Source organism: Phoenix dactylifera, chromosome 12 (assembly GCF_009389715.1).
Source record: "Phoenix dactylifera cultivar Barhee BC4 chromosome 12, palm_55x_up_171113_PBpolish2nd_filt_p, whole genome shotgun sequence".
NCBI classification, from domain to species: domain Eukaryota; kingdom Viridiplantae; phylum Streptophyta; class Magnoliopsida; order Arecales; family Arecaceae; genus Phoenix; species Phoenix dactylifera.
Genome location: NC_052403.1, coordinates 4,102,859 through 4,128,103, shown reverse-complemented (window position 1 = coordinate 4,128,103; position 25,245 = coordinate 4,102,859). Strand labels below are relative to the sequence as shown.

The following is a 25,245-nucleotide window of genomic DNA, read 5'->3' as shown; positions in this document are numbered from 1 at the left end:
CCTCAATAGGGTCTGCTTCACCGAGTTACCACCAGTACTCCGACCATGTTGCATCCTATTAGCCATAACATAAACAACTAGAGTTCGGTGATCGGGAATGAATTGAGTGAAAGCAGCTCAGGGGCAGCATGCTATCTTCCCTGATTGTTTGCTCAATACTTGTTTACACCGTGGTTTTGATGTGCCATACGTCTCTTGCATTTAAGGGTAGCCATACTGTAGCTAGCTACTAAGACTTGTATAAACATCAAGGCTGATGTACCCCCAGGCAGCTTCCGATTAAGGCCGCCACCTTTCTTTTTCTTTCTTTTTTTTTTTTTTAATCTTCTAGGTTTGGCTTGGGATTTGGAGCTTGTAATGAAGGATTTACTTTTCTTCGCAGGAAACTACTATTGAATCATGCAGTGATCACCTCAAATTTTGTGCAAGTGGATGAATAAGTTTAGAGCGCTTGGAGATCTATGCAAGGCATGATCCAATGATGGATGTTGTGAAAGAAGATCTATCGTTCTTTCACATGAAAGATGCAACCAAAACCTCTTGGAGAGGTGGGATGAGGTAAGAGATGGAGATTGAAAGTTGAGGACAGACAAAAAGGAAAGACATCAGGTTCTTTGCCTTCTTTTTACTCTTTCCTTATTTACTAATATTTTTTGTGCTTTCGATTTGCCAGAAAAACCATTTGGTGCTTTCAAATTGTACTCATTGCCACATGTCATCCCCCTTTGTGATCTACTGAAGAACCTTATGTAGGATAGCTTTGCCCCACCATCTTGCTTTGATCCACTAGAGAGGAGAGAAATTCTATCCTACACCATGGCACCATGTGATGGTGCACCACTCCAATCATAGGTGCTTATTTTTGTGGGCTCCATTCATCATGTGATTGCAGCGATCTTAAAGGAAAAAATATTATCTATACTGCATGCACCCATATGGCCATGCAAGCAACCAATCAAAACTGCTGATTTCTATGGTGGTGCACTAAGATGTATGCTCGATGAATAGAACCTACAAAAACCTGCAGCCATGATTGGTTGTATGCACGGCCACGTAGTGCATGCAGTATTGGCAATAGTTTCTCTCTCTCATATGCATCTTCTATTCTGTCAACCCACCACCTTTTCTGAATTTAGGCTAGTTGTAGACCCATGGCTGATCAAGCACAACATCCCTCATGGGCTCATGGCTTACCAGGCTTTTTGATGCATGTTGTCCACTCGGAAGCTTAACAAATCAATTGATGCAACTCAGACAGTTTTTATTGTTATCACTGCAAAATGCATACAACTCAGACAGCGTATTTATTAGCAGGTACAAGAAAATGCCCAGCTCAATTGGGCTAATTGACGTTTCAGTTTATCACCAGCAAGCCCCAAAATGAATAAATAAAATTTGCCAGATCAGGAGAAACGTGGGTCTCGAGTAACTGAGCTTTGTAAAATGTATACAAAAATGAGAGCCTGAAATAGTATAAATGAAGACCAAGCAATTCAGTGTCCCTCTCCAGGAATGCCAGGTAGTGATTTGATGTTTTCATTTCTGTACTTGATTATTTTTGGATTTGTACTGATAAACACTAGGTGAGCTTTAAATCACATATTTAAAACCTTGGTATCTGCTAGTCTCTTAGAGAATGTTCTCACTGGCTTTGTAGAGTTCTTTTCCTAAGCCTCACAAGAGTAGTCTTCTAATGTCACTGAAGTTTGACGCCAAAGAGGAAAGGAACTTTCCTGCAAAGAGAATTCAACGAGAAAAAACCGTCCTTAGTGAAGGGTTCCCAGTTACAGGTTATAGACGAAGAGCAGTTAAGCAATTACCTCCCAGTTGGCCATCAAAAACACGATGATCAGCAGACAATTTTAAGCTCATCCTTGTAACAACTCCAGGCTTCTCAATTCCTGAAGATTCTAATAGATATAATTACTTGCAGATTTATAAACATGGGTGATGTATTTGAGAGTGCAGAAACATACCATCGCTGCCGACCACAGGTTCAACAACCTTGTTACCTCGGCCAACAGCAAGAATACAAGCCTGCAGAAAATTCAAGCAGACAATTAAACTCAAGAGGTCAAGACATTTGTAGCAGTTCTAAGAAATATTGGTCTCGTGTCCAATCCTTGCTTGGTAACTATTTAAAAATGAAATTGTGCAAATATGTTCCATCAAGGCAAGCACTAGCTCAATAGGAATATTTACAAATCTGGACCCAAAGAAAAAACAATGCAATAGCTAGTATTTAGGCACAAACAACACAAAATGGGCCTATACAGCATTGTATCAGATGTACAACCCATGGACCATTGAGATTTAAGACGAGCTCCAGCTGGAACCAACAGAAGAGTCTTGGAAGGTTTAATGAAGTGAAGAGCAAGAGCCAGTACTTAATAATGTTTAATAAGATAGCTGTCGATATCAAAAGTACTAGAATGATTAAGAAAATCCGAATGAAGAAATTAAGAGTCTGGCATAGCGGTTAGCTGAATCAATATATCATTGTATATGTTTATGCTGATATGTGCAAAAGCTGACAGCAAATCTACCCAGAGCATATTGTTCTCATATTAATATATTCATAGATGTTTACGCTCATAATGAGGGGTACGCTCAATAAATGCCAACTCCAAAGCCCTAAAAAAATTTGGAATTTTTTAAGTGAAGTTGGCAAATCGCTTGCCAACTTCACTTAAAAATTTTCAAATTAAAAAAATTTCGAATTTTTAAGTAAAGTTGGGAAGAGGTTTGCCAAATTCACATAAAAAATTTCAAATTTTTTAGCCACGGCCGCAACCTCGGCCTCTGCCGCTCCCCCACTGTCCTCTGTTGGCGTCTGCCGCCGCTTCTTCTCTTTCCCTCCCCCGCTCGCTTTCTCTTCTCCTTCTCCGGCTCCGGCGGTTTCTCTCTCGGTACGAGCTCGGCACGACCTCTACCGACTCGTTCCGCCGGAAAATCAGTACGGTGCCCGGTACCGGTTCCTCCGACCCTGGTGACCCTAAAATGAGATGACGGATTGGATCGATATTTAAAACAAGACCTGCTCAAATTTGTTAGCCTTTATTTCTGCATTATGTGTGAGGACTCGTGCGGGTGTATGTTTAGTCCCATGTCGGTTATTTGCCGAGAAGATCTTGGGTACTTATACAGGACTAAGGAGCCCAAAAAAATACCTTCCGACTAGCCTTCTTGGGCAAAGTCTTGGATTGTGACAAATGGTATCAGAGCGAACTCGGTCCATAGCCTATATGGACTAGGGAACACTGCAGGACGGGTTCATGGAGGCTGACCATGGGCCGATCATAGTGCTTGTGATTAGATTTGAATGGATTTGAGCTCCTAGCCTGATGAGGACATCAGGAATTAATGGAGTATGTGAGGATCTGTGCGTGTGTATGTTTAGTCCCACATCGGTTATTCGCCGAGAAGATCTTGGGTACTTATACAGGACTAAGGAGCCAAAAAAAATATCTTCCGGATAGTTTTTTTGGGTGAGATCCTGGATTGTGATAAATGATATCAGAGCGAACTCGGCCCATAGCCTATGTAGACTAGGGGACACTGCAACATGGGTTCATGGAGGCCGACCATAGGCCGATTGTGGTGCTTGTGATTAGATTTAAATGGATTTGAACCCTTAGCTTGACGAGCATGTCAGGGCTTGAACAAAAAAAATATGTGAGGACCCGTGCGGGCGTGTATTTAGTCCTACATCAGTTATTCGCCAAGAAGATTTTGGATACTTATACAGGACTAAGGAGCCAAAAAAATACCTTCTGGCTAGCTTTTTTGGGTGAGGTCCTGGGTTGTTACAATGTGTGCGCATTATGAGAAATCATTTAAATATCAACTTCATTATCTAGAAGAAAAGCATGTAAAGCAACACTCTTGAACATATTTTCAATCAATAGGATGTAATTTGACAGGTACCATGGCAAAGGAGCCTATAATGATGACATGAACACACATGTTCAGGCAGGAATGGCAGATTCTTTGAGAAAACAACACACACGTTTGCATTGACACGTACACACATGGACATGCACATGCACACGCACACAGAGAGAGAGAGAGGCGAGGACCTGTGGAGGGTTAATAATTGCACAGAAATGGTCCACAGGAAACATTCCAAGATTTGAGATGCTGCATAAGATATAAAAATATGAGTATATATAGTGTCTATTGCAAAAGATGATCAAAGCATAAGATACTTCCCACGGTAACCTTGAACTGTTAAAAACTCACCTGAAAGTCCCACCTTGAAACTCATTAGGTTTAAGCTTCCCAGCTCGTGCATTCTCAGCCAATTCTTTGACCTGGAGATTGCTCAAGAAGAAGAAGATGGAGCCAATTATAACAGTTCATGTTTCTTTGCTCATATAGAAATCAGAAAACAAATCAGCTTCTACAACAAGAATGCATTTAGATATCTATAATAGAAAAGGATATTTCAAATCTAGACTCTAACAACTCTAGAGTGGTTTAAAAGAGCATTTAATGCATTTCAATTAATGTTGCACAACTCTTGATGATTTGCAAATGCATAATAATAATTAAAGAGTAATCAAATCGAGACATAACATTTCACAAATAAATATCCAGCAGTATCTAAACAACTGCACAGCGAACATAGCATCTTCGCCAGTTCATACAGAAATTTACATAACTAACAGATTTTGCTTGCACATATTGAAGCCGCCACCTAATTCAAGAACAATGAAATTTAAGACACAGAATTTCAACAGTAAGTTCAGCAAAATTTATAACTATTAGATTTTGCTTGCACATTTAAAGATTAAAATGCTGTAATCTAGACCAAAAGAACTTTGCTTACTTCCAAAGATATTGCTGATAATGTTTTCTGATCTGCATTCCTTATGATTGGAGTCATTAAGCCCTGTACAACATATATTACCAGTCAAATTAGCTATACTAGTATAAACTAATATCATTTTTAGGGGCAATCTGGGGGAATTACCTTATCAGTAGCAACTGCTATCGATATGTCAACCGAATCACACAAAGAGGGTTCCCCTTTCTCATTGTTCCAGTAAGCTGCTTGAGCATGCATGGATTAGTAGTCTATACCATTAGAATGAAGCAATAACAGATGTGGAACATGCATTCTATACATGGGCTGGATTCTATTGTTATCCTCTGAGTCAGCATTTGGTTATTCTATAAGATAGTCTTAAACCTAATTATGACACTGAATTGGCTTGGCAAAGAATAGAGTTACAAATACTAAAAATATTTGCCTGTTATGTTTGCAAAATATCCACATGCAACAAAAAGTAGTGAGCATTTACTTAGTCAAAAAATTCTGTCAAGCCGAAATGTTGAATGCAGGACAATCAAGAATAGATATCAAAAAGTGAAAAGGGAGCGAGGCACACAGAATCTGATGAAACTTGAGCACCATTATGTGTGAAAAGATATTTTTTACAATGTTAGACACTGACAGGATAAGATTAAAAAGGTAAAGACATTCTAAATGCCTTCTACAAATCTGAACCTATATAATTAAGAAGAATTATGGGCTGGTTTTAACAATTTATTTTTCTCATGGTTACTGAGCAGCAATATAAACATAGAGGATCCTCAAGGGTTGCAGCATCAAAGTGCATACTAAGATAGGCATGACTGAGCACCATAGAAGCTCAAATTGGTACCTAATGATTGGGTTTACATTTTCAGCAAGAATTCGATATAAAATGGCTTTTCAGTTAATAGCCCATGCCTCAAAGATGCATCTCCATATTGAACCCAACCTAATTTTCTGATCATTCAGAAACATTCCATTCTAGGAAACCAAGGGGGGTATCTTCCAGTTTCCTAAACTCAAACCACATAGTAAGGCAAGTGTCCCAATCAAGGATTGCCGAACCGGGCTGTACCACCCGGTTCGGGCCAAATCGAGCCGACCCCGTCTCTGACCGAGTTAGTTCGTGCATGGAAAACGGTTCCGGCTCTATAGAGGCCAAAATCACAGTAATTCCGGCTGGAACCGGCCGGTTCCGTCCATCCGGTTCGGTCAGAACTCGGTGCGAACCGGTCAGTTCGCACCGAGTCCGATTAATTTTGCCACTGAAACATCAGAAAATATCAAAAAAAATCAAGAAAACAATAAAAAATCAAATTAGACTTAAATTCATAGAAAAAGTTTGAAAAAAAAAAACTCTAAAAAAATTAAAAATACGGTGTGTGGATGCATGAACCAAGCCAAAGATTGCCGAATGGGAGTCGACCGGTTCGGCCCCTAGTACTGGTTCGGCAATCCTAAGTCCCAACCCACCACCTGTCTAGGTATTATGAAAGATACACTCTCTAGCCCCAAGTTCGGTTGACTAGGTATTTAGACTCAACTGATATAAGGTCGATCTGAAGTGCAGAGAGTCATAAGGATTTTAATTTTCCAGTGTTTTTTTTTGTAGTTTGCAGTGGTCTTATAATGGTACTCCAAATCATTAATCATATATCTTTGACGTGATGCCTCTCTTTTCCCTTCTCTCTAATCGTCCAACATTATTATTATCACAGAATGAAGTGCATTAAAACATGCAGATCTTGTTTTTTAAATTTTAAATATGTATACTGAATAATCCTTGCATAAAAGGTAAAAGTAAGTTGTATCCATTATTTATATATTACTATACATATTTCTGAGAAAGAAAAATACAATGAGTCAATTAAAATCATCTGCCATTCTAGGTCTATTTGGTCTAGCTCGATATTGCAGCTTCTCACCAGTAAGTTATATAACTTAAATTCTAACAAAATTGGACAAGGTTTAATTGTTCATCAATTACTGATATATGACAGCAGCTAGAAGCTCCACATCTCTGACCATTGGTGAACAAACAGAGACTTTTACCCTATCATATCAAAAATTAGGCAACACAGGAAATTACTAGTTGATGTGTTGAGGTAGGTTGACTAAGCCTGCCTCAATTGGTTTTGGTCATGATCAGATAATGAAATCTGCAGTTTCCCGTTGTAACTCAGAAGTTTAAAAAAAAATAACATGTATTTCTCAATGGATTGATTTTTGTCCTGATATGAAATGACTCATTTCAGCATAGAGTGTCCTACACTGTATTTGAAGCCTTACCATTTGCCTCAGGTACATTTCTCAATGCAAGTGCAACGGCTTTTATGACAATATCATTAACTGAAACTTTCAGATTGTGCTGCTCTGCAGGTTCAGATCACAAAAAGGGAGCAATAACATCATCCAAAGTCAGTAGATGCCCGAAATACAAAAAAAGTAGAACTGTAAATTGAATATAGAGTTCTCTCTCTCAAAAAAAAAAAGAACATAGAGAACTAAATTGGTGAAAGATAGAACTACACACTGCTTACCTTTAAGTTCATTTCTGAAAGCAAGTAGAGGATCCAGAATGACATCTGGTAACAAATCGAAAATAATTCAACAAGCTGAAAAGTTGATAGAACAAAATGGTCAAGCAATGAGGACGAACCTGTAGACAAATATAGATGTGGAGTGCTTTGTTTTGATTCCAGCAACCGCTTTGCAATCACCTAACAAAAAAACACACTCAGCAACATCATCAAACATAGATTTTGGCGAAAAGAAAGAAAAGAAATACAATCAATCTTCGAATTTTAGTAAAACCGTATTATGGTCTCCTGTGAATCACAGTCATTTTAATTTTATTATGTCAAAGTTACAGTTTTCCATCATGAGTTGCAATTGGTGGAAAAATAAAACAACACTTGCTCAGGAATATGCAAACATAAACCTACAAGAAGGTATATAACATCTTGAATCTGTAAAATGAACTGGACGTGCACAGAAACCTTGTTTAATATGACTTTACTGTAGGCCTGCTTTCAGATCGAACTTCACCTATTTCTATAACAAGACAAAGACACCAACTATCACACTCACAAACTGGAAGTTTATACACATGGAGTATGACTCTGGACCCTACAAGCAGGATAGTGTATGGAAGCATTCTCCTCTGTGTTATCATGGTAGCTGGCTCTAGAAATGCTAAAAAGATTTAGTTGTTTCCAGAAATTACAAGAGGCTGCATTTTCATATCATGAAACTCACAGAATTTTCCAATTTTTAAGTATAAGTAGCTGGTACAGTTGGTTCCCCAAAACATGTTCCTCAAATCTAAAAGCTTTGTCACAGAACATTAGTTTTTAATGAGATTTCACATTCAAATCATGATTTATGAAATTAGTAAAATATTGGTTGGTGTTTCTCTTCTCCAATGCCAGCCTGTCTCCAAGAGAGATACCTGAGACAGTGGCATCACAAGAGGATTCAGGTGACAACGAAATACAAGCCGCCAAAGATTTTTAGCAGAAGTTTCAGAGATGAGCAAGTAGGGTTTGCAGGGCAATCCACAACTCAGCTATATAAGTGCACATGAATAATAGTTTATCGTAGAGATGAAAATGTTTGTGACATCATTTCATATGTCTTGTGCCCTTATCAAGTAAGAGAAGTGCAAAATAGGGAATTAGAAAGTTGTAAAAGCTCTGCGGCAGGTGGTGATATCTAATTTACTAAAGAGAAAAACTGCTTTCTTCAATGATTAAAAACTAAATCTGCAAATACCATTTGAAGTTTGAACGAGTCAATCCAAGTGGATCCACCATGGAAAAAGGCCACAGTGTTCAACTAATGTGGTCAATCATTCTGCTACCCAAGCTCTAGTAGTGGGATTCTAAGAAATACTTAGGGGTTGAATAAACAAGCCAATATCTGAGCCTATAAGAATTAAAAGCATAATGAAAGCATGAACAATATCATTACATTTTCTTTATTTTTTTTTCCACAGGTTCCCGATATTACTTCAGAGGTTAGATGATGGCTCAACTAATGCTACTATTTCAAAGTTGATGCTTATCTGATTGGCAAGGGGAACCTTGTTAGAAAGAAGAGGAAATGTTAATTTTGCACAAATCAACTAATGTCTTCATTGACCAACCAATTAGTAGCAGGTAGGATGGCTCATCTTCAAGATAAATGTACATAGATTTCTTTGTAATTCCCACTTAGATGTACATATTCCCTTCCAATGAATGGGAATGCACATCTAATAGACCTTTAACAAAAAAACAAAAAATCTACCTTAAGAAAGAGACAGCTAGAAGTCACGGTTATTATTACCACGTTAAAAAGACTACTAATTCTGGAGACCAAAATTTTGAAGAATCATGAATTTTCTTATTCTACTTAAAAAAGCTGTCATGCTCAAAAGCATATTTTGTAAATTAATAAAATCTACCTTGCGTATCTGAGTATTTGGTAAATCTTCATGAGTATCCTTGTCAAGTAAAGGGGTGGCAGACTGGGGTGGTGTATGAGAAGTTGGCTGAGAGGTATGTGTCGACCCAGATATCTTTTCTTGAGAAGACTCCGAAATTCCTGGAGGTCCTCCTCCAGACATAATTGCTGCTAACACATCCCCTTTCAAAAGAGTACCACGGGGGCCTGATGCCTTCAATGAAGACGGTTCTAGTCCATATTCTGAAATAAGCAACCTTGCTGATGGGCTGATTCTGCTGAAATTTGGTTTTTCAGATCTCCCTTCATGTTTCACATCATGAGTTAAATCCTGAATTGATTTGTCCTGTTTGGCCTCGACTCCTTTGGGTATATCAGCTGGTAAATTTTTAATTTCATCTAGATCTTCAACCTTGCAAATCAGCAGAAAACCAATATCAATAAAATAAATATTTCTATTAAAGTAACAGATGTAGATAGCATAGAAATGGCACCATTTATGTAAAACAATAACACTGTGATATATCTAATTATCTATAGTTTAGATTCTAATCTTCCTGGATCAATAAGACCAAATATGGAAAATTTTACTTGAGTAGATAACTAGAATTTCATGAAGCATATACCGTAATTGCAATAGGTTGTCCTACAAGCACATCCTTTGAACCTTCAGGTGCTAATATCTTAGCCAAAAACCTGTTGAGATTTTTATCAGACAAATTGGATAGAGTTAAAAGTTGGGCAAGGAAATGGATCAACTGTTATGAATGCCACTGCCATTACTATTTTCAAAAGAAAAAAGGTGGACACTAAATTAGAAGCGGATTACAATAAAACTAAATTTAATGCTATACACGATCTCCATTATTTCATCATTTCATGACTACATTATCTGCAATGACAGAGACTAAGAAAGCTATTTAAACAAGTGTATCAACATGGTCAAAACATGAAAAGGCATTTAACCAAAAAAGTCGCCAAGGAAGAAGAGATACAAACATGATAACATTTAATGGAAAATACATACATATATGGGAGGCAAAGCATCATTTTTTCCTCGAGCAAGTACAATAAACTCTCAGTTACAACCATGGTTGCAGGCTTGCAGACTACAATATTTAGCGAAGGTTGCCATCATAACTTTCATCTAAAAGGATCCGTTCAATTCCTAATATCTAAATCCTTTACCATCACAATTCATTTTTTTTTTAAAAAAAAAACTCTCATAACTTTAGTCCACTATTACGAAGAAATTTAAATAGTTACAAGTGCCCATGTTCAAACTTAGTTGAGCAAGAAAGCTCCCCAATATACCTTATTGCTACCTAATGGTTCATGTTCTATCACTGAGATTACAAGATCTACATGCATCTCCGGACAATAATTACTATAAAGCAGATGGATTATACCTTAAGAAACCATAGAGAGGTAGAAGAAGGATATCGTACCAAGGTTTTAAATATTGAGGATCAGGACCATAATGATCCCTAGCCAGTAAGGTATGTGCCGTACTGCAAATCATACTGGAACAATATACCAGCCATTGTTGGGCCAGCTAAAATGAGCTTAAAAAATAAAAAGAGAGCATATCCAACAGTAGGGTCAGTGCAGGTTAGGGTGACTCGGGGCAATATGGGTTGATAGAAATTCAGTGTGAGGATGGGAGATTGTTTGGGGATATTATCCAGGTTACCCTATACGAGTCCCTAGATGGTACTGTACAAACAGGACAGTATAGGACCAGTATTGGAGTACTCCATAGTACAATCAATGCTGTAAACAGGGCTAGCTGAAAAAATATGTATTTCCACTTCCTGATTAGCAAGCCATGCAATTGACCTAGTCACTTCTTAATAGTATCTAATGGATGCATGAGAGCAAGATCCGAATTTGCTCCACAATACTCCTAACATAAAATGGGTCATGAGCCAAGTCAGAGGATCCTTACCCAAGTCTAAGAGTTAGTGTTTATTCTATGCAAATGGAACTGAAGGTGCATGACTACTTCAAGAATTAAAGTGTGGAAATCATGTTGCTTATACAAATTCAAAGAATTCTAGGAAATTGTTCTAGAATTTGGTAAAAGCAGCCAATAACTCATAATCTTATTCCTTTTGAGTTTCATTGGTTCGCTAACCCCAACTATCTTATTTTTAGCACCCTTTCTTTCCCTTTGTCTAGGATATCTAAGCAAAGATCAAACTTCAATTGCCTAGGGTTCAAATGATTCCCCAGTCACCATGCAGATGTATACAGTATATTGTGCAACCAACTTATAATGCACCCCTCTCAAGAGTAGCTGATGGCAGGATATTTGCGTCTTTGAGAAACTCACTGCTGTCACTACAGGTTATTTTACAGCAGGAAGAACCACTAAACCAGCCAGCTAAGTTAAAGAATCACTATCCAAGCAGTCACTGCACACTGAACCTCTATCAATTTGCAGACACACTCCACAAATTCCCCTTGCTCATGCCAATCATCAGAAGTGGGAGAATAAAGTAAAAATTGAGGTTATACAGCATCATAGAATTGATCAAAAGCAACTAAATTAGTCATTTTCCAGCAAGTGCAAAGACTGAAGAAAACATAAAATTTACTAATGGCTATAAAATGTTTGAAAGGAAAAAAAGGTAGTTAAATCAAAACATTAAGGTCCCTAAAGATCTGGAAGAAGGAGATCTCAAAGCCTTCGAGTATTCTCAACATCAAATGGCGAGGGCCAAGGCTCGCCACAAAAATAGACAAGGTCTTAGCAGAAATAATAGGCTGGAACTTAAACCATGTCAATTCTCTTAAAATTATCACCTCTCAGGAAACCTTGATTGATATTGAAAAATATAACGGAATAAAAGTTAGATTTGATAGATGATTCCTTTTGATTTCAACTCAGAGGAAACATTTATATAAAAATGCCACCTTTGAGAACGTATGTGAAATTAATGGGCCTTAAAGGATATTAAAGGGTAAAGGGAAAGTTAATAACTTTTAGAAGTTGGGTTATTTGGAAAGAGCAGCATCAGCAAGTTCATGAGCATATATATTGGTACCACCTACATATGACGTAAATCTTTTAGTGAAATTGTCATGTCACTTTCTAACCTCAAATAAGGTCTTCTATTCTCTTTCAAAGAACCTTCTAGCAATAAAAGAAATTTCAAATTAATGCAAGCTCTCAAAATGAGAGGTCTAAAATATGTATAGCTTAAATGTTACTTGCACCACATACATTGTGATAAAATATAATTTTATATTTATAGAAATTTCTCAAATGGCAATATAATTTGATCAAAGATCAAGCTAAGTATTATTACCCCTCTTCAAGAGTTTCAAATTCAAGAGTTGCTTTATCTGTCTCTATCTCGCATAACACATCACCCACATCAATCTGCCAATATAAATAAACAGACAGCAAGAAATGGCTTTAGAGTTGCAATAAGAGGAGAGGATAGGTTTCCAAGTTCCCTACCAAAAGGGTCATAATATGAATGTTTCGAATTATAAAATATTGAACTAAAACAACTGACCTTATCTCCTTCTTTCTTCCTCCACTTTGCAATGTTGCCTTGATTCTGAGAGCATCACATCAAAGGTCAGCTTTTAGTTTTAGGCTTTTGAGAAACTGAAACAGCTGATGGTGATTCACTTTTCCTGTTTTACTCACCATTGTTGGGGATAATGCGGGCATTTCAAGAACCATATGGGAAGCAACTCCTGCATTGACAAATTGAAAAGTAACAAAAATTTGAGATAAGTCCCATGATGTCAAATTAAGTGATAGTTTTGTGTCAAGATAGCCTTCTCAAGGCAGTAATGTCAATTGTACATCCTTGCCGAGTCCCTTGTTGTCAAGTGAAACTTAATACAATATACAATATCACCTATCCGTTATATCACCCAATAAAATAATGGGTAGGAGCTCAAATCAAAATCAAAGGCGAAAGCACTTCCACAAGATTAGAGTTGAAGACAGAGTGATGCTTGTGAAGATTAGGCAGAGGGCACAAACAAGTAGGATTAGATATATGTTGCAGTGGAGGCTATGCATGAAGGTAGAACAGGTGGTTATAGATACAAACTGAAAAAATAGCAACGACTTCTCTCAAACAGGAAATCAGAGATGGAGTTTCTCTGCATATGGACCATACAAGCTTAATAATAGATGATGGAAATTTGCAATATTAGCACCCAAAGGTTTCAGTAGAGTTTCATTTCGCTATATAGGTCATGGATAACAAGGAAGACCATATATGCTGTAAAAATATTGGGTCTTGCATGTAATGTCGAGATCTAGTGGCTATGTGGTGCCTTAGGCACTGGCATGGTGGTTCTCATGGGAATCGAGGATGATTGTTAAGATAACTTGTTCTCTTGATAGGTCATTTACAAAGCTCATGAAGAAAGTTGGATGTAAAAAGGGAAAGTAGAACCAATACTGATTTAGCGAATGCCAAGGTGTTAATTGATATAAAAAAAACAAAAGTTTAGTCTATTTGGTTCATGAATTTTGATAAGTTGGATAAACTTTCAACAAAGTATTCTAGTAGCTTTTTCTTTAACTCAAAAGGTCAATCTCGCAATCGTCCCAAGCAAGATTCGCCGTCTTGGTACCGGACTCCCTACCGTTGCCACACTAGCACGGTGTTGGTACGGTGCACTATGATTTTTTTTGGCGTACCGAGTATCGGTATATCACCTATACCGGATACCGGTACGGTATGGTACGTCTAGTACCGAACCGATACAGTATGGTACACTCTGTACCATCTGGTTCAGGCCGGTATGGCATACCATTGTTCCAAGATGTCCACAATATCAATGCTTAGTGTTAAGTTGATGAGGACAATGTGAGTAAATGACAGGTTAACTAACAGAGTACTAGTTAAAAAACAAATGATGAAGGTGAGGATACTATCTGTCCTAATGAGCTTTCAAGGGTTCAGATGCGATTAGCCCCAATATGCTCACTGTGCAGAACTAATTGGCATTACCTGCCTTAAGTTATCAATGGAAGGATAGTATAAAAAATGGGCTTCCTTTCCTTTATGTGTCAGTCTTAGGAAGGGCATGGATGCAATGAGGTAGATTAGGGTTGCAATGTGCATGGAAAGACTTTTAGTGGTCCAATTGTATCCTTCTCCAAGACATCTAAGAAATAAGAATGGACTTATACCCTTGAAGAGATAATTCTGTGTTCTTCGAACTGTAGAGTGATCTAATAACGGTGCTTATATAGATTAAAAGATATAATTATGCTTTTCAGAATAAGATTCATTCCACTGTTATGAGGTTACAGGGATAGCATAATTTCCAAGAGGGCATTATTTGCTTCTCTGTTAAAACTTACTATTCTGATAAGGGCTCTTCAAGCTATTGGCATGCTAGAACCTTTGAGGAATAACTTCAATCCCAATCCCGACCTCTTCTCCGCTAACCCCCCCAAACCCCACTGATTTAAATTATTTTATTTCTCATCATCTATATATAGTTGGTGATAATATAATAAAATGATTCCTCTTACATGTGATTGAGGAGATATTTGAATGTGGGAGACCCAATGAGAAGGCAATAATCAGCTAAAGCTAAAAGGTATCCCGTTAACAAAGGACTAAGCTTGAAAAATCCAGAATTGCTTGATGAGAAAATGCTGATAGCATGGTAGACTTTATGCATAGTTACAGGATCCCAGAACAGATTCAAGAATGTTATAAACTGGGGCTTTGTCTAAGAACAGTCTTCAAGCAACTGTTTAGTTCTTGGTTTCATGAGAACAATTTTCAATTGGATAAAAACAAGTTTTAAGAATGGCGTAGAGAAAACATCCTTTTTTGTTGTTGGTGGTGTTTGGTTACTTTGGTAAGAAAAGGATTTAGGAGGGTTGAAAAATGAATTAACAATCAAACAGGTGGTAGAGGAAGAATAAGAATGACTATATGGTGGACGTGTGTGGAGTGGTGGAGAGAAATACAAGCAGTCACGGGGGAGGGGGATGAAGGGTGAAGGGAGGATAATGGAAGAAGGGGAGAGTGGAAGGAAAGAAGAAAGGGCAGGTGGGAAAGGAAGGTTTGAACTTTGAAGAGAGAATGAGGAATGGTGGTGGGGAAAGTGGTTGGGAGAGAGGAACATGAGCAGCAGGGCAGGGATGGGGCTGATGAGGATGAGGTGGAGGACATGGAGGAAGAGGAAGATGGCGAAGAAGATGAGACCGAAGGTAGGAGAGGAAGGTGAAAAGAGAGAGAGGAAGAGGAAGGAGATTTGGTTACTAAGAGGGTGGTTACTAAGGATGTGATGAGGGAGATAGGGTTTCTAAGAGGTTTCAGAAAAGTACTGACAAGAACAAAAAATGGGTCCCTTGGTATCTCATAAATTCATCCTTTGGGTTATATGAGATACTTAGATTACCTAAAACCTGATTAATAATTAATAAGTTGCCAAAACATATGAATTAACAAAATCTAACAATTATACAAATCATGTTTTCCTGCAACCCAGTGACCGTACAGCCCCTAAGTCTAGGAGACTATTTTTATAAAAAAAAAAATGTTTAAAATGGCCATTAAGTTACTTCTACTTCATACTTTGAAAGGCTGACAATAAATATGAGTTTCAAACACGTTTAACCAATTGGACAACAATTTAATCATATGTTTCTTTCCTTTTTCAAATAAAGAATCCTCCCAATCAAGAGATAAGAGCAGATTTCTAACTTCTCATATATCTAGTTGGTTAATCCATTCAAAGTGTGTAAAGGTGAACTCAAATTTTGCTTAGAAGTATAATACAGCATTAAACATAGTTGTTCGCTATTAGTTTGCCATGTGACATATGTGACATGATAACCAATTTACATTATCCACAAATGCCACAAGCATAAACATAATGTACCCTACAGCTTGACTAAACCAATATAGTCATAAATATCTGCAAAAGGTAAGTAGAGATAATACCTTATGTAAATTTTTCCATGAACTTTTCACATAAAGGACAGTTAGATAAGCATCCTTTTAACTTTTCCTAAACATGTAAATGTTGCCTCCCTCCCTCCCCAACACCCCTAAGAAAAAATGGTAATATCTTACCAATTACTTAGAGAACTCCATGAACACAAACATTAAACATGGTACCATGGTCTGCCGTACCGCCCCGTACTACTCAGTATGGGGCGTATTGTACCGTATCGGAAGAAAACCGGTACAAACTTAACTTCAAGTCAGTACAAACCCCATATCGCCCGTACTGAGGTGTACCGCCTCGTGTCGAGGCGCGTACCGGCGTGTACCGAGGTGCACCGACCTATCTCGAGACGTATTGAGATAAAAATTGAGAAAAATAGTTAGAGTTCTATTTCGGTACAGGGATGTACCGTACCGTACCGTACCGATAAGGTACTGATTTGGTACTTGATACCAAAATTGCGGACCCTTGCATGGTACCAACGAAAAAAATAGTATGGTAAAACAGTGTATATATATGTGCCATGTGTGGGTAGAGCTACACTCGAGTGAATCTCCATTTAGATCCGATCAAGTCTAGATCGGACAATGAGGGTCTCACATGATAATCCTAGCCATTAAATGTGATATACTACCTCTAAATTGCATACATATCCAAAATTATGTGATTTGAAGATCTCGAGCTTATGTATCAAATAGTTAAAAAAAAAGTATCATTTTGTGTTATTTAAACTAAGATACGTTATATCGTACCAAACCAGACAGTATGAAACGTACCGTACCATACCAATTCGGTATCGGTATATAGTACGAGGGAGTAATGACACTCGATACACTAAACCAGTCTCCGTACTAGATGTACTGACACAGTAACAAGATGGCATCGATAGGGAGCCTAATCCGAGATGGCGTATCTTGATTTAAACTGTCTAATTTTTTGATCATTTGATGCATAGGCTAGGGATCTTTAAATCAAATGAATTTTTGTGTGTAAACAGTTTAAAGGTAGTACATCACATCCAACAACTCAGATCATTGATGTGGAATATCTATCGTCTGCTCTAGATCTGATCGGATTTGAGTGGAGATCTACTCAAGTGTAGCCAAGACTATCTCATACATACATACATACATACATACATACATATATATCATAATTGAGGACATCAGCAAAGAAATGATACCTGTAGATGAGATACAACGAACTCGAACAAGTAACTGCATTGAATAATAAATATTAGTACATGGCCGCATAATGAAAGGATAATGAAAACAATTTGCTGACCAACCTCATCACATAAATGGCTTCTTGACAAGATACTGGTCAATGCTAATGAGGAAGACCTATGAGAAAAAGATCGGGAAAGGTACAAAGGATCACATTTTTGTTGGTTTAGACACCAAAAATATTTAAGTGCATATTTGCATGTATTCTTATAACACTTTTCATCTACAATCTTTAATATTTGAAGGTATTAAAAAAGTCAAATGGTTGAACAGCATGCATTTTACAAAGAAAAGTTCACAATAATAAATCATACATGGTGTGGGCATGTCCAACCTGTAAAGGAGAGAAGATCATACATGAGTTGATGAGAAAGGGAAGATTCAAAAAATTGTGGATGGAAGTTGGAGAAAAGACTCAAAAATCTTGTGATGGAAGTGATTTTAGACACCTCATACCCCTAAGTAGGAATGACCTTGGTACTGAAGGATTAACAAGTCGACCCTAAATATTTGGACAAAGTCTTGAATCTCTTGATATTAATGTCATGATTAAAAATATATTTCTTTTGCACTAGGATGGCCTAAATTATTGTGGGCACCATCATCATTCAGCATAGGCATGTGACTCCACTTCCTTGGTTGATCCATGTTCAAGCTACTAAAGTCCAAGGCAATATGCCTGACCCACCCTTTTTCTTGGATGCAAATTCAAGCTACTAAAGTCCTTGCCAATATGCACCATCCACCACCTTAATTATCCTGAAAGATGTTATACTCAGTGTTTCCAAAAAAAATCCAGCACTTTGATATATTGGCATGAAAAATATTTGAGAGATCACAAATCAGCATACACTGCATTGAAAAATGATACATGAGCATCATATTGATTTAGCGATCCCCAATAACATAAATTTTAGATGTGAATGGGGCAGGCTAGCACATTTATCTACAGATAATTGAGCCACCATCGTCCATATCAGCATGCATTCCTGCCTTACAATGCCAAAGTATCTATTGGAAAAGTTTAGACTAAAAGGTTTCGTAGGATTTTCCACACTCCCATATTACATATTAATTAAGGTCACATTTGTTATGTTCTTATAACTAATATGCTCTCCTGCTTAAATGTGCAAAAGTAGTTTTGTGCTTCAAACAAGTTCATAATAAACATATTGAAGTACATGAATATCATGTTTCAACTAAACTTCTGTAGATGATATATCCTGTTTAAGTCCAGAAAATGTTAGAACAGTCTCACATATACGTTTACCCACATGGTGATAGCAAAAAAAGCAAGTAACACCTGATCTCTTTTTTGAACTAAACTAATAACAAGTAAAATACTTCAACATAAAAATATAATAATACGTGACATATCTGATATCATGCAACTAAAGAAAAATCATCTTAGGCAAAAATCCACTTCAAAGCCATGATGATAAACTGGTTCATTTGGTAGACAACAAAGTAAATGAATAAATGTGATAATAAAGTATGTGACGTACCAAGAAGGTAAATTTAAATTTGCATACCTTAGATGAGTACCATTACCAATGCCAAACAGAGAGGGACCCCGTGCACGGGCCAAACTACACAAAAAATTCAGAAAGCAATAGAGAAAGATAAATGACACATAATGGTAATAGGCTCGGAGACTCATTTAAGAAAGAAAATAGAAGAATAATTATAATATATAGTTGCCGCTCATTATTGCTTGGTAAAAGGAAAATAACTTTTACCCTGCCTAAACATATACATAAGGAAAATCACCCCAACCACAAGCATATCTAGGAAGATCATATTTACTTAGACATACTTTGACAAACTATTGTGTTTTACGAACTAAAACAAATGATGATGATGATGATGATGTATGAACTAAAACTAATTGAACAAAAGGACATACTCAACAGGTTTGAAACTAATTGAACAAAAGAAAAGAAGTCAGAACACAATTTTCTTCTCCCCTTTTGACGAGCTTCTAAAGAACTCCTAAATTCATATAACTTTTAGCAATATTGCATAATCTAAAAACCGTCAACACAGTCAACCATGAGAGTTCAATTTGATGCCCTGCACTAGCAGAGTTAGAAAACAGTTAAACAAATCAACATCCAAAACTTTAGAGCAACTTAACCTGAGAAGACAGCTACTTCTAGGAGATTTGACAAATTAGCTACACTAGCTTTAGAATTTCGGTATGCTTGTTCACATTGATATTTTATACTTATGTATAATAGATTTCATACTTACTTATTTATAGAGTTATTTTTGTATCAGTTCTGCATGTGTAATTCATTGGATTAGTTTGACACGAGTCATCTTATAACTTGGTTCAATTTATTTTAGAAAGATTTCCTCTTTTTGCAACTTACTTCAAAAAAGTTGCTAGTGCTGTTGGAAACTACACCAAGAATGAAAAGAATACAACTACTATAACCCCCCCACCCACGTGATACACTCTAAAATATCCATGCTTTACCATTGGCAACAACACCAAGAGAGGAAAGAATACAACTTACTATAAAAATCCACCTGATACACTCTAATATATTGATGCTTCATTCAACATGATATTTGTCCGAACATTATTAATGTAGACAATCCAATAAAAACCAGGTACAGATCAGGTAATTATGGCCACCTCATCCCATTAGAGACAGGAAGGATAGACCGAGTTTGATCTAAAACATAAGATTTTGGTCAAATGGATTTAGAGTCCATCTAAAACGAATTATCTTGTAAGAACAACATAGATTTCATCCAAAATAAATAAATCTCATTGTACATGCTCATACTAGGTCAACCACTTCCTATATCCTCAATGATGCATCCCTCCATGTCCTTGCTAGTTTTACACTTTTACCACGAACTCAGCATAAAATTCTAATTTCTACCTTGTTAATCTTCTTTTCTTGGTCTTTATTGCCCAACATTGTGAATTCTAAACCATACAAAATTGGAAGCACAGCTTGAAATATACCAAATATCCCTAAATGACAGACCAAACCCTTTCAAAACCATCACTTACCATTCTAATTGAAATAAGACCCATTAAAAAATTAAAAAAAAACAGGTCTTTGACTATATACTTTGCAATATAGTTATGGTTGTTGTAACAATTGTTGTCAGCTGTCATAGCAAGAAATAACAGACAACATCAGTGAACTAATAGCATTATTTGATTATGTCATTGTTCATAGAATGAAAACATTGGCTTTAAAGTGGAACAGAGATTTGATGTATATGGATAGGGTTATCATGCTCCCATCGCTAGGATTGTCAAAAGAACAATTTGTTCATGAGCACTTTATGTTCGGCTCAAATTTTGGCTTGAGCTCAGCTTGCTTGTTTAGTAGATGAGACGAGGTAGAGCTAGGCTTGACTTGCTTCAACTCAGTCGACAAAACTAGAAATAGAAAGAAATAATTCATATACTTTTTAGTTATTATTTATATAGTTATTATTTATAGATAAAAATTTGATTTAATATTAATTGTTGAAAAATAATATAATTTACATAAAAAAGAATGCACTTTAGCAATAAAATTGAGATATAATGGTGGAAATTAGTTCAATATATATTATATGATATAAATATATGTGACAGCCTTGACGGGGACCTTGGTTTCTCACTAGATCTCTTAAATGAGATCTTTGCAAGCAGCTCAAGTTCACTTGAAATTAAATGAGCTTCAAGGTCAGCTCGACTACAAAAATGGGCAAAGCTTGAGCTAGGCCTAGCTCTTTCAAGCTTGACTCATTTAGACCTACCCATTATATCAACTTTCTGAATTTGTCCTACCAACAAATGACAAGTTTGCCTCCCATGTAGGTACTAGATAGTTTTACATGTACGTGAGCATTTTGTCATTTGGCCCATGCCATCAATGCCAAGGTCAGCGAAACTGTTCCGAACCATGCGGTTTCGGTCGTACCGAGCCGTCCTGGCAGCAAATCGGGACGGTTCTAGCAACGAAAACGAAATCCATTGCCAGAGGGGGAGAAGAAGAAGAAAAGAGAGAAAAAGAGAGAGTGAGTGGGGAAGGAGGGGTAGGGAGAGGGAGAGGAAGGAAGAAAGAGGGAGGTGGAGGCTGGCCGGCGAGCCATGTAGAGGACGCTCCTCCGAGCTCTGCAGACGGAAAACAAGCTGGATCCCCTGTTTCGTTCAGAACAAGGGTCCGACCCTTTTTTTTATTTCACGATTTTTAAGTAAAGTCGGCAATCGCTGCCGACTTCACTTAAAAATTGCGAAATTAAAAAAGGGCTTGACTTGCCGACTTCACTTAAAAATTGCGAAATTAAAAAGGCCCAAGCCCCTATTTCGAACGAAACAGAAGACCCGGTCTGTTTTCTGCCCGTCTGTTGGCCCTCCACTGGCCTTCGCTGGCCCTCCGTCGGCCTCCGCCACCCCCTCTCCCCCCCTTCTCTCTGTCTTTTCCTCTCTCTCGTTCGCTCTCTCCTCCGCCTCCTCTACCATGTCAGGTCTGTACCGACTCGTGCCGCCAAGCAACCGGTCCGGAGTCCGGTACCAGCACAACAAACCATGATCAATGCACAAACTAGTAGAGCAATTATTGCAGAAAAAATTGCACCAATAAGGTCAACTGACAATGCCTTCATTTGTGTAAAATTATCTAGTGCAATATATGTGGGAGGTAAAGTTGTCATTTGCTGGTAGGACAAACTTACAAAGTCATTTCATAGGTATGTACTTGTATATGCATGTATATTACTACAATTAGAAGAATAGTAAAAAGTTTCAATAATGGTTGCTATTCTCATAAAACATCTATTATAATGGGATAAAAACCAAAACCAGGTGTTATCTGAAGTCCTTTTATGTATACACTATGCAGTAGGAGGCCCCTTAAACTGTCACGATAACCATTATCACGTCATAAGGGTAGCAATTGTTGCTGGCCATATTATTAGCATACAAAAGTTTTCCTTGAGTCATCTAGCATAGGTCTATATGACCTAAAAGCAACCCTCCATTTTATCCTCCCAACATTAATTTTTCTTCTTTAGATGTCTTTTCATCTACCTCCTCATTCGATTATACAATATATCCAAGATAACAATCAGAGCACATTGTGGTATCACTTGGCAGTTAAATCTTATTGGGGTCCCAATCCCATTAAGTTTCCCACTTAAGATTTACAATTGTGTACTAAATTGTTGCTCTACTAGTTTTTAGGCCCTTATTCTCTAAGTATTTCCTCCATAAATTGAAATTAACATTTTTTTAACCTTATTGTGTTCTCTTAAATCAACACCATATTATGTGCAATTGGAAAATAAAATAACATCTTCCTAACTATTAGCAAAAGTCCAACTAGATGACTAGTGTAGTCAAATGTGGGATTAGTGTTGATCCTTTGCGTAAGCCAATTTGATTAGCAATTCATATATCTCAATACAACTGCTACCAACAGTTGTAATAGCCCCAACATCATGTACCCCTCCACTCCAACATACAACTAGTGCATATCTTTTCCATTGATAGCCACTAAATTACTTCTCCTGGAACACTTCATATGCTTTTTTAGCATATTTCAAGATTGAGTCTAGATTACATCTTCTTTCCCCCCTTCTTTTTGGAAAACAAAAAAAAACTTACCATCAATTGCCTAAGGAAGAAGGTAGCCTCCATTTTTAGTCTTCCGACTAAAAACAAAGCAGTTCTCTCTAATTGTTGCCATTTTCCAAGTCTTTGCTCCATTGCTTTTTTCCAAAAAATCATGGTGTTACTTATAGGTTTATTTCCCTAATAAATGATATAATTATATGATACCTTCAAAGTCATAGATGAGTACTCTAGTACTTCTTGTTCGTTTGTCAATTTTTGGCTTTTAAGCTAGTTAACCAAGTTAATGCAATTCCTCTGTTGATTTTCTATGTAATTTCATCCATTGTATCCTCTCTAAAGGTACCTTACGTCTCTTGATCAACAAAGAAATACCTAACAACTCCCCAATTGAACCAACTGAAAAACAAATTCCACTCACAGATCCTTAATTTAAGATTTAAAGTAACCTTTATATCTTTCTTTAATCTCTCCATCTTTCAGTGAAAACATATCATCCTCACTCCTAAAGCATCTCACTTGATCTGTATCAATAGTATTCCTCTCTCTCACACACACACTCTCTCCCTTCCCAACTGATTTAGAGGATCCCTACTAGCATTCTTCTGAAATCAACCCATTATGCAACTTACAGTAAGCAACATATTTAACCTTACTAGCTATTTTTCTAACTCTGTCAATCTTTATACATCTTTTCCAAGACCCACTCATGTGTAACAATTCCTCCAAGATTTTTTTTTGATCAAGAATTTATTTCTATTTGTGATTCATTATGCTTATAAGTCCCTGCTGGATATATTAAAAATTCCTCACTATGTCTATGTATTTCTGAATTCTTTTCTTTGTCTGAGTTCTGATATTTGAGAAACACACCCTCATCCACTTCACCACATTGATTCTACCATAGACCTACAGATTATATTTAATTCAATTTCCACTGAAATAAAGTAAATCTTTATATTACTCTAACAAACAAAGAATCAGAGACATACATACGATCAGCGGACTGTGCACGCATAACATTGCGTTAGGATGTTGAAAAATTAGACTAATGCTATAAGATTAAAACACATGAACAACAAATGGAAAATTTGCAAGAGCTTGGGCGATCTACCCCAAGAGAAGCGAGCGAACGTTCGCCATGACTTTGCCCGGGGCTCCGATTGCTCGATGCAAACCTCTTCCCTCTATTGGGCCATACTTCTGACGGTACTTGAAGGAAACTTTGAGGTGCTCCAATTACCAAAAAAAACTTTCTGGTATGAAAGATTTAATCTGCCATACATCCAAGAAAAGGTAAACGAGATAAAGCCTCAATACGTGATCGCTCAAGAAACACCCACGAATTTTTTTCAAAACTTCAATTGAGAGTTCAATTATTTCAAACTAAATCCAATAGAAAAACAACAAAGTATAAAAGAAACATCAATGATTCGATCTGAAGCAAAATATAGAATTGAATGAATCTGAGACCATACGTTGATCTGATCTCCTTCTTACTCTCTGGTTTCAAGAAGTCCGGGAAGATCCCAAACAAACGCAAGAAAAGTAAATTTCCGCAGAAAAAAGAAACCAAATTCTTGAAGAAAAATGGAGGGGAGAGAGAGGGGCAGAAGGAGAGAGGAGAGAAGAAGATGCGAAGGTGTACCAGCTCTTCGGGAGACGTCTTTGAATGGCCGATCAAGACAGCGTGCCGCTGCGTGGTTGGGGGCGGAGAGAAGGGTCATGGGAGGTGCGATGAGCGATGTACGGAGAAGTACTCGAGTCCGGTCCGGGCCGCCTCCGGTCCACGTGTTTTCGAGTTCGGGCGGAGGATGTAGAGAGCCGCATGATTAAGTTCTAACGGTTGTATGCACCGGATTTCGTAGGTTTGATGTCCAGCGGCTCACCCTGCCATAGCCGAAACGACACGATCACGTTGCAAGCCGTGAATGCGCGGAATATGCCGGGCTTCTTTATTTATTTATTTATTTATTTATTTATTTTTATACAAGTGGTTGCGGTTAACAAAATCAAAAAAAAAATATTAAATAAAAATTCCGGCACTCGGCCAGGATCCATGTAAAATCTTTAAGGGCTCGTTTGGTTCGCGGGAAGTATTTTCTCTCCTAGGAATAGGATTCCTGGGAATCAGATTCCTAGGAAGAGGATACCTAGGAAAGTACTTTTGACATGTTTGGTTAACCATGGAAAAGTGACTAATTTCCAAA

General features: G+C 37.3%; 1 protein-coding gene across 5 annotated transcripts; it reads right to left on the bottom strand.

The window, feature by feature from the left end:
- Window positions 1-1,240: 1,240 nt before the first annotated feature.
- LOC103705895 (dihydrolipoyllysine-residue acetyltransferase component 1 of pyruvate dehydrogenase complex, mitochondrial) lies at window positions 1,241-24,803 on the bottom strand. 5 transcript variants are annotated; one of them, XM_008789779.4, is made up of 20 exons: window positions 24,684-24,803; window positions 24,150-24,310; window positions 18,978-19,034; window positions 17,508-17,562; window positions 17,403-17,436; window positions 12,930-12,979; window positions 12,793-12,837; window positions 12,580-12,653; window positions 9,892-9,961; window positions 9,267-9,677; window positions 7,479-7,539; window positions 7,360-7,404; window positions 7,109-7,192; window positions 4,976-5,052; window positions 4,832-4,894; window positions 4,243-4,313; window positions 4,080-4,140; window positions 1,977-2,037; window positions 1,821-1,910; window positions 1,241-1,733 (listed from the first exon to the last, which is right to left on the bottom strand). In XM_008789779.4, the coding sequence occupies exons 2-20, from the start codon at window positions 24,176-24,178 to the stop codon at window positions 1,675-1,677; spliced, it is 1,497 nt and encodes a 498-aa protein (XP_008788001.1). In that variant the 5' UTR covers window positions 24,179-24,310; window positions 24,684-24,803; the 3' UTR covers window positions 1,241-1,674. The 5 variants fall into 5 exon arrangements, with proteins under 5 accessions (XP_008788001.1, XP_008788004.1, XP_008788003.1 ...); XM_008789782.4 differs by having other exon boundaries at window positions 1,821-1,901; XM_008789781.4 differs by lacking the exon at window positions 24,684-24,803 and adding an exon at window positions 24,514-24,664.
- Window positions 24,804-25,245: the final 442 nt, after the last annotated feature.

What these genes read in the sequence shown, in the direction of transcription:
- LOC103705895 (XM_008789779.4), bottom strand. Translation starts at nt 24,178, where the DNA reads ATGGCGAACGTTCGCTCGCTTCTCTTGGG. An exon ending in TCGTTGTATCTCATCTACAG is followed by an intron (nt 12,980 to 17,402) that starts GTATCATTTCTT and finishes TTGTCAATGCAG; the next exon opens with GAGTTGCTTCCCATATGGTT. An exon ending in CAATTATTAACCCTCCACAG is followed by an intron (nt 2,038 to 4,079) that starts GTCCTCGCCTCT and finishes AATTTTCTGCAG; the next exon opens with GCTTGTATTCTTGCTGTTGG.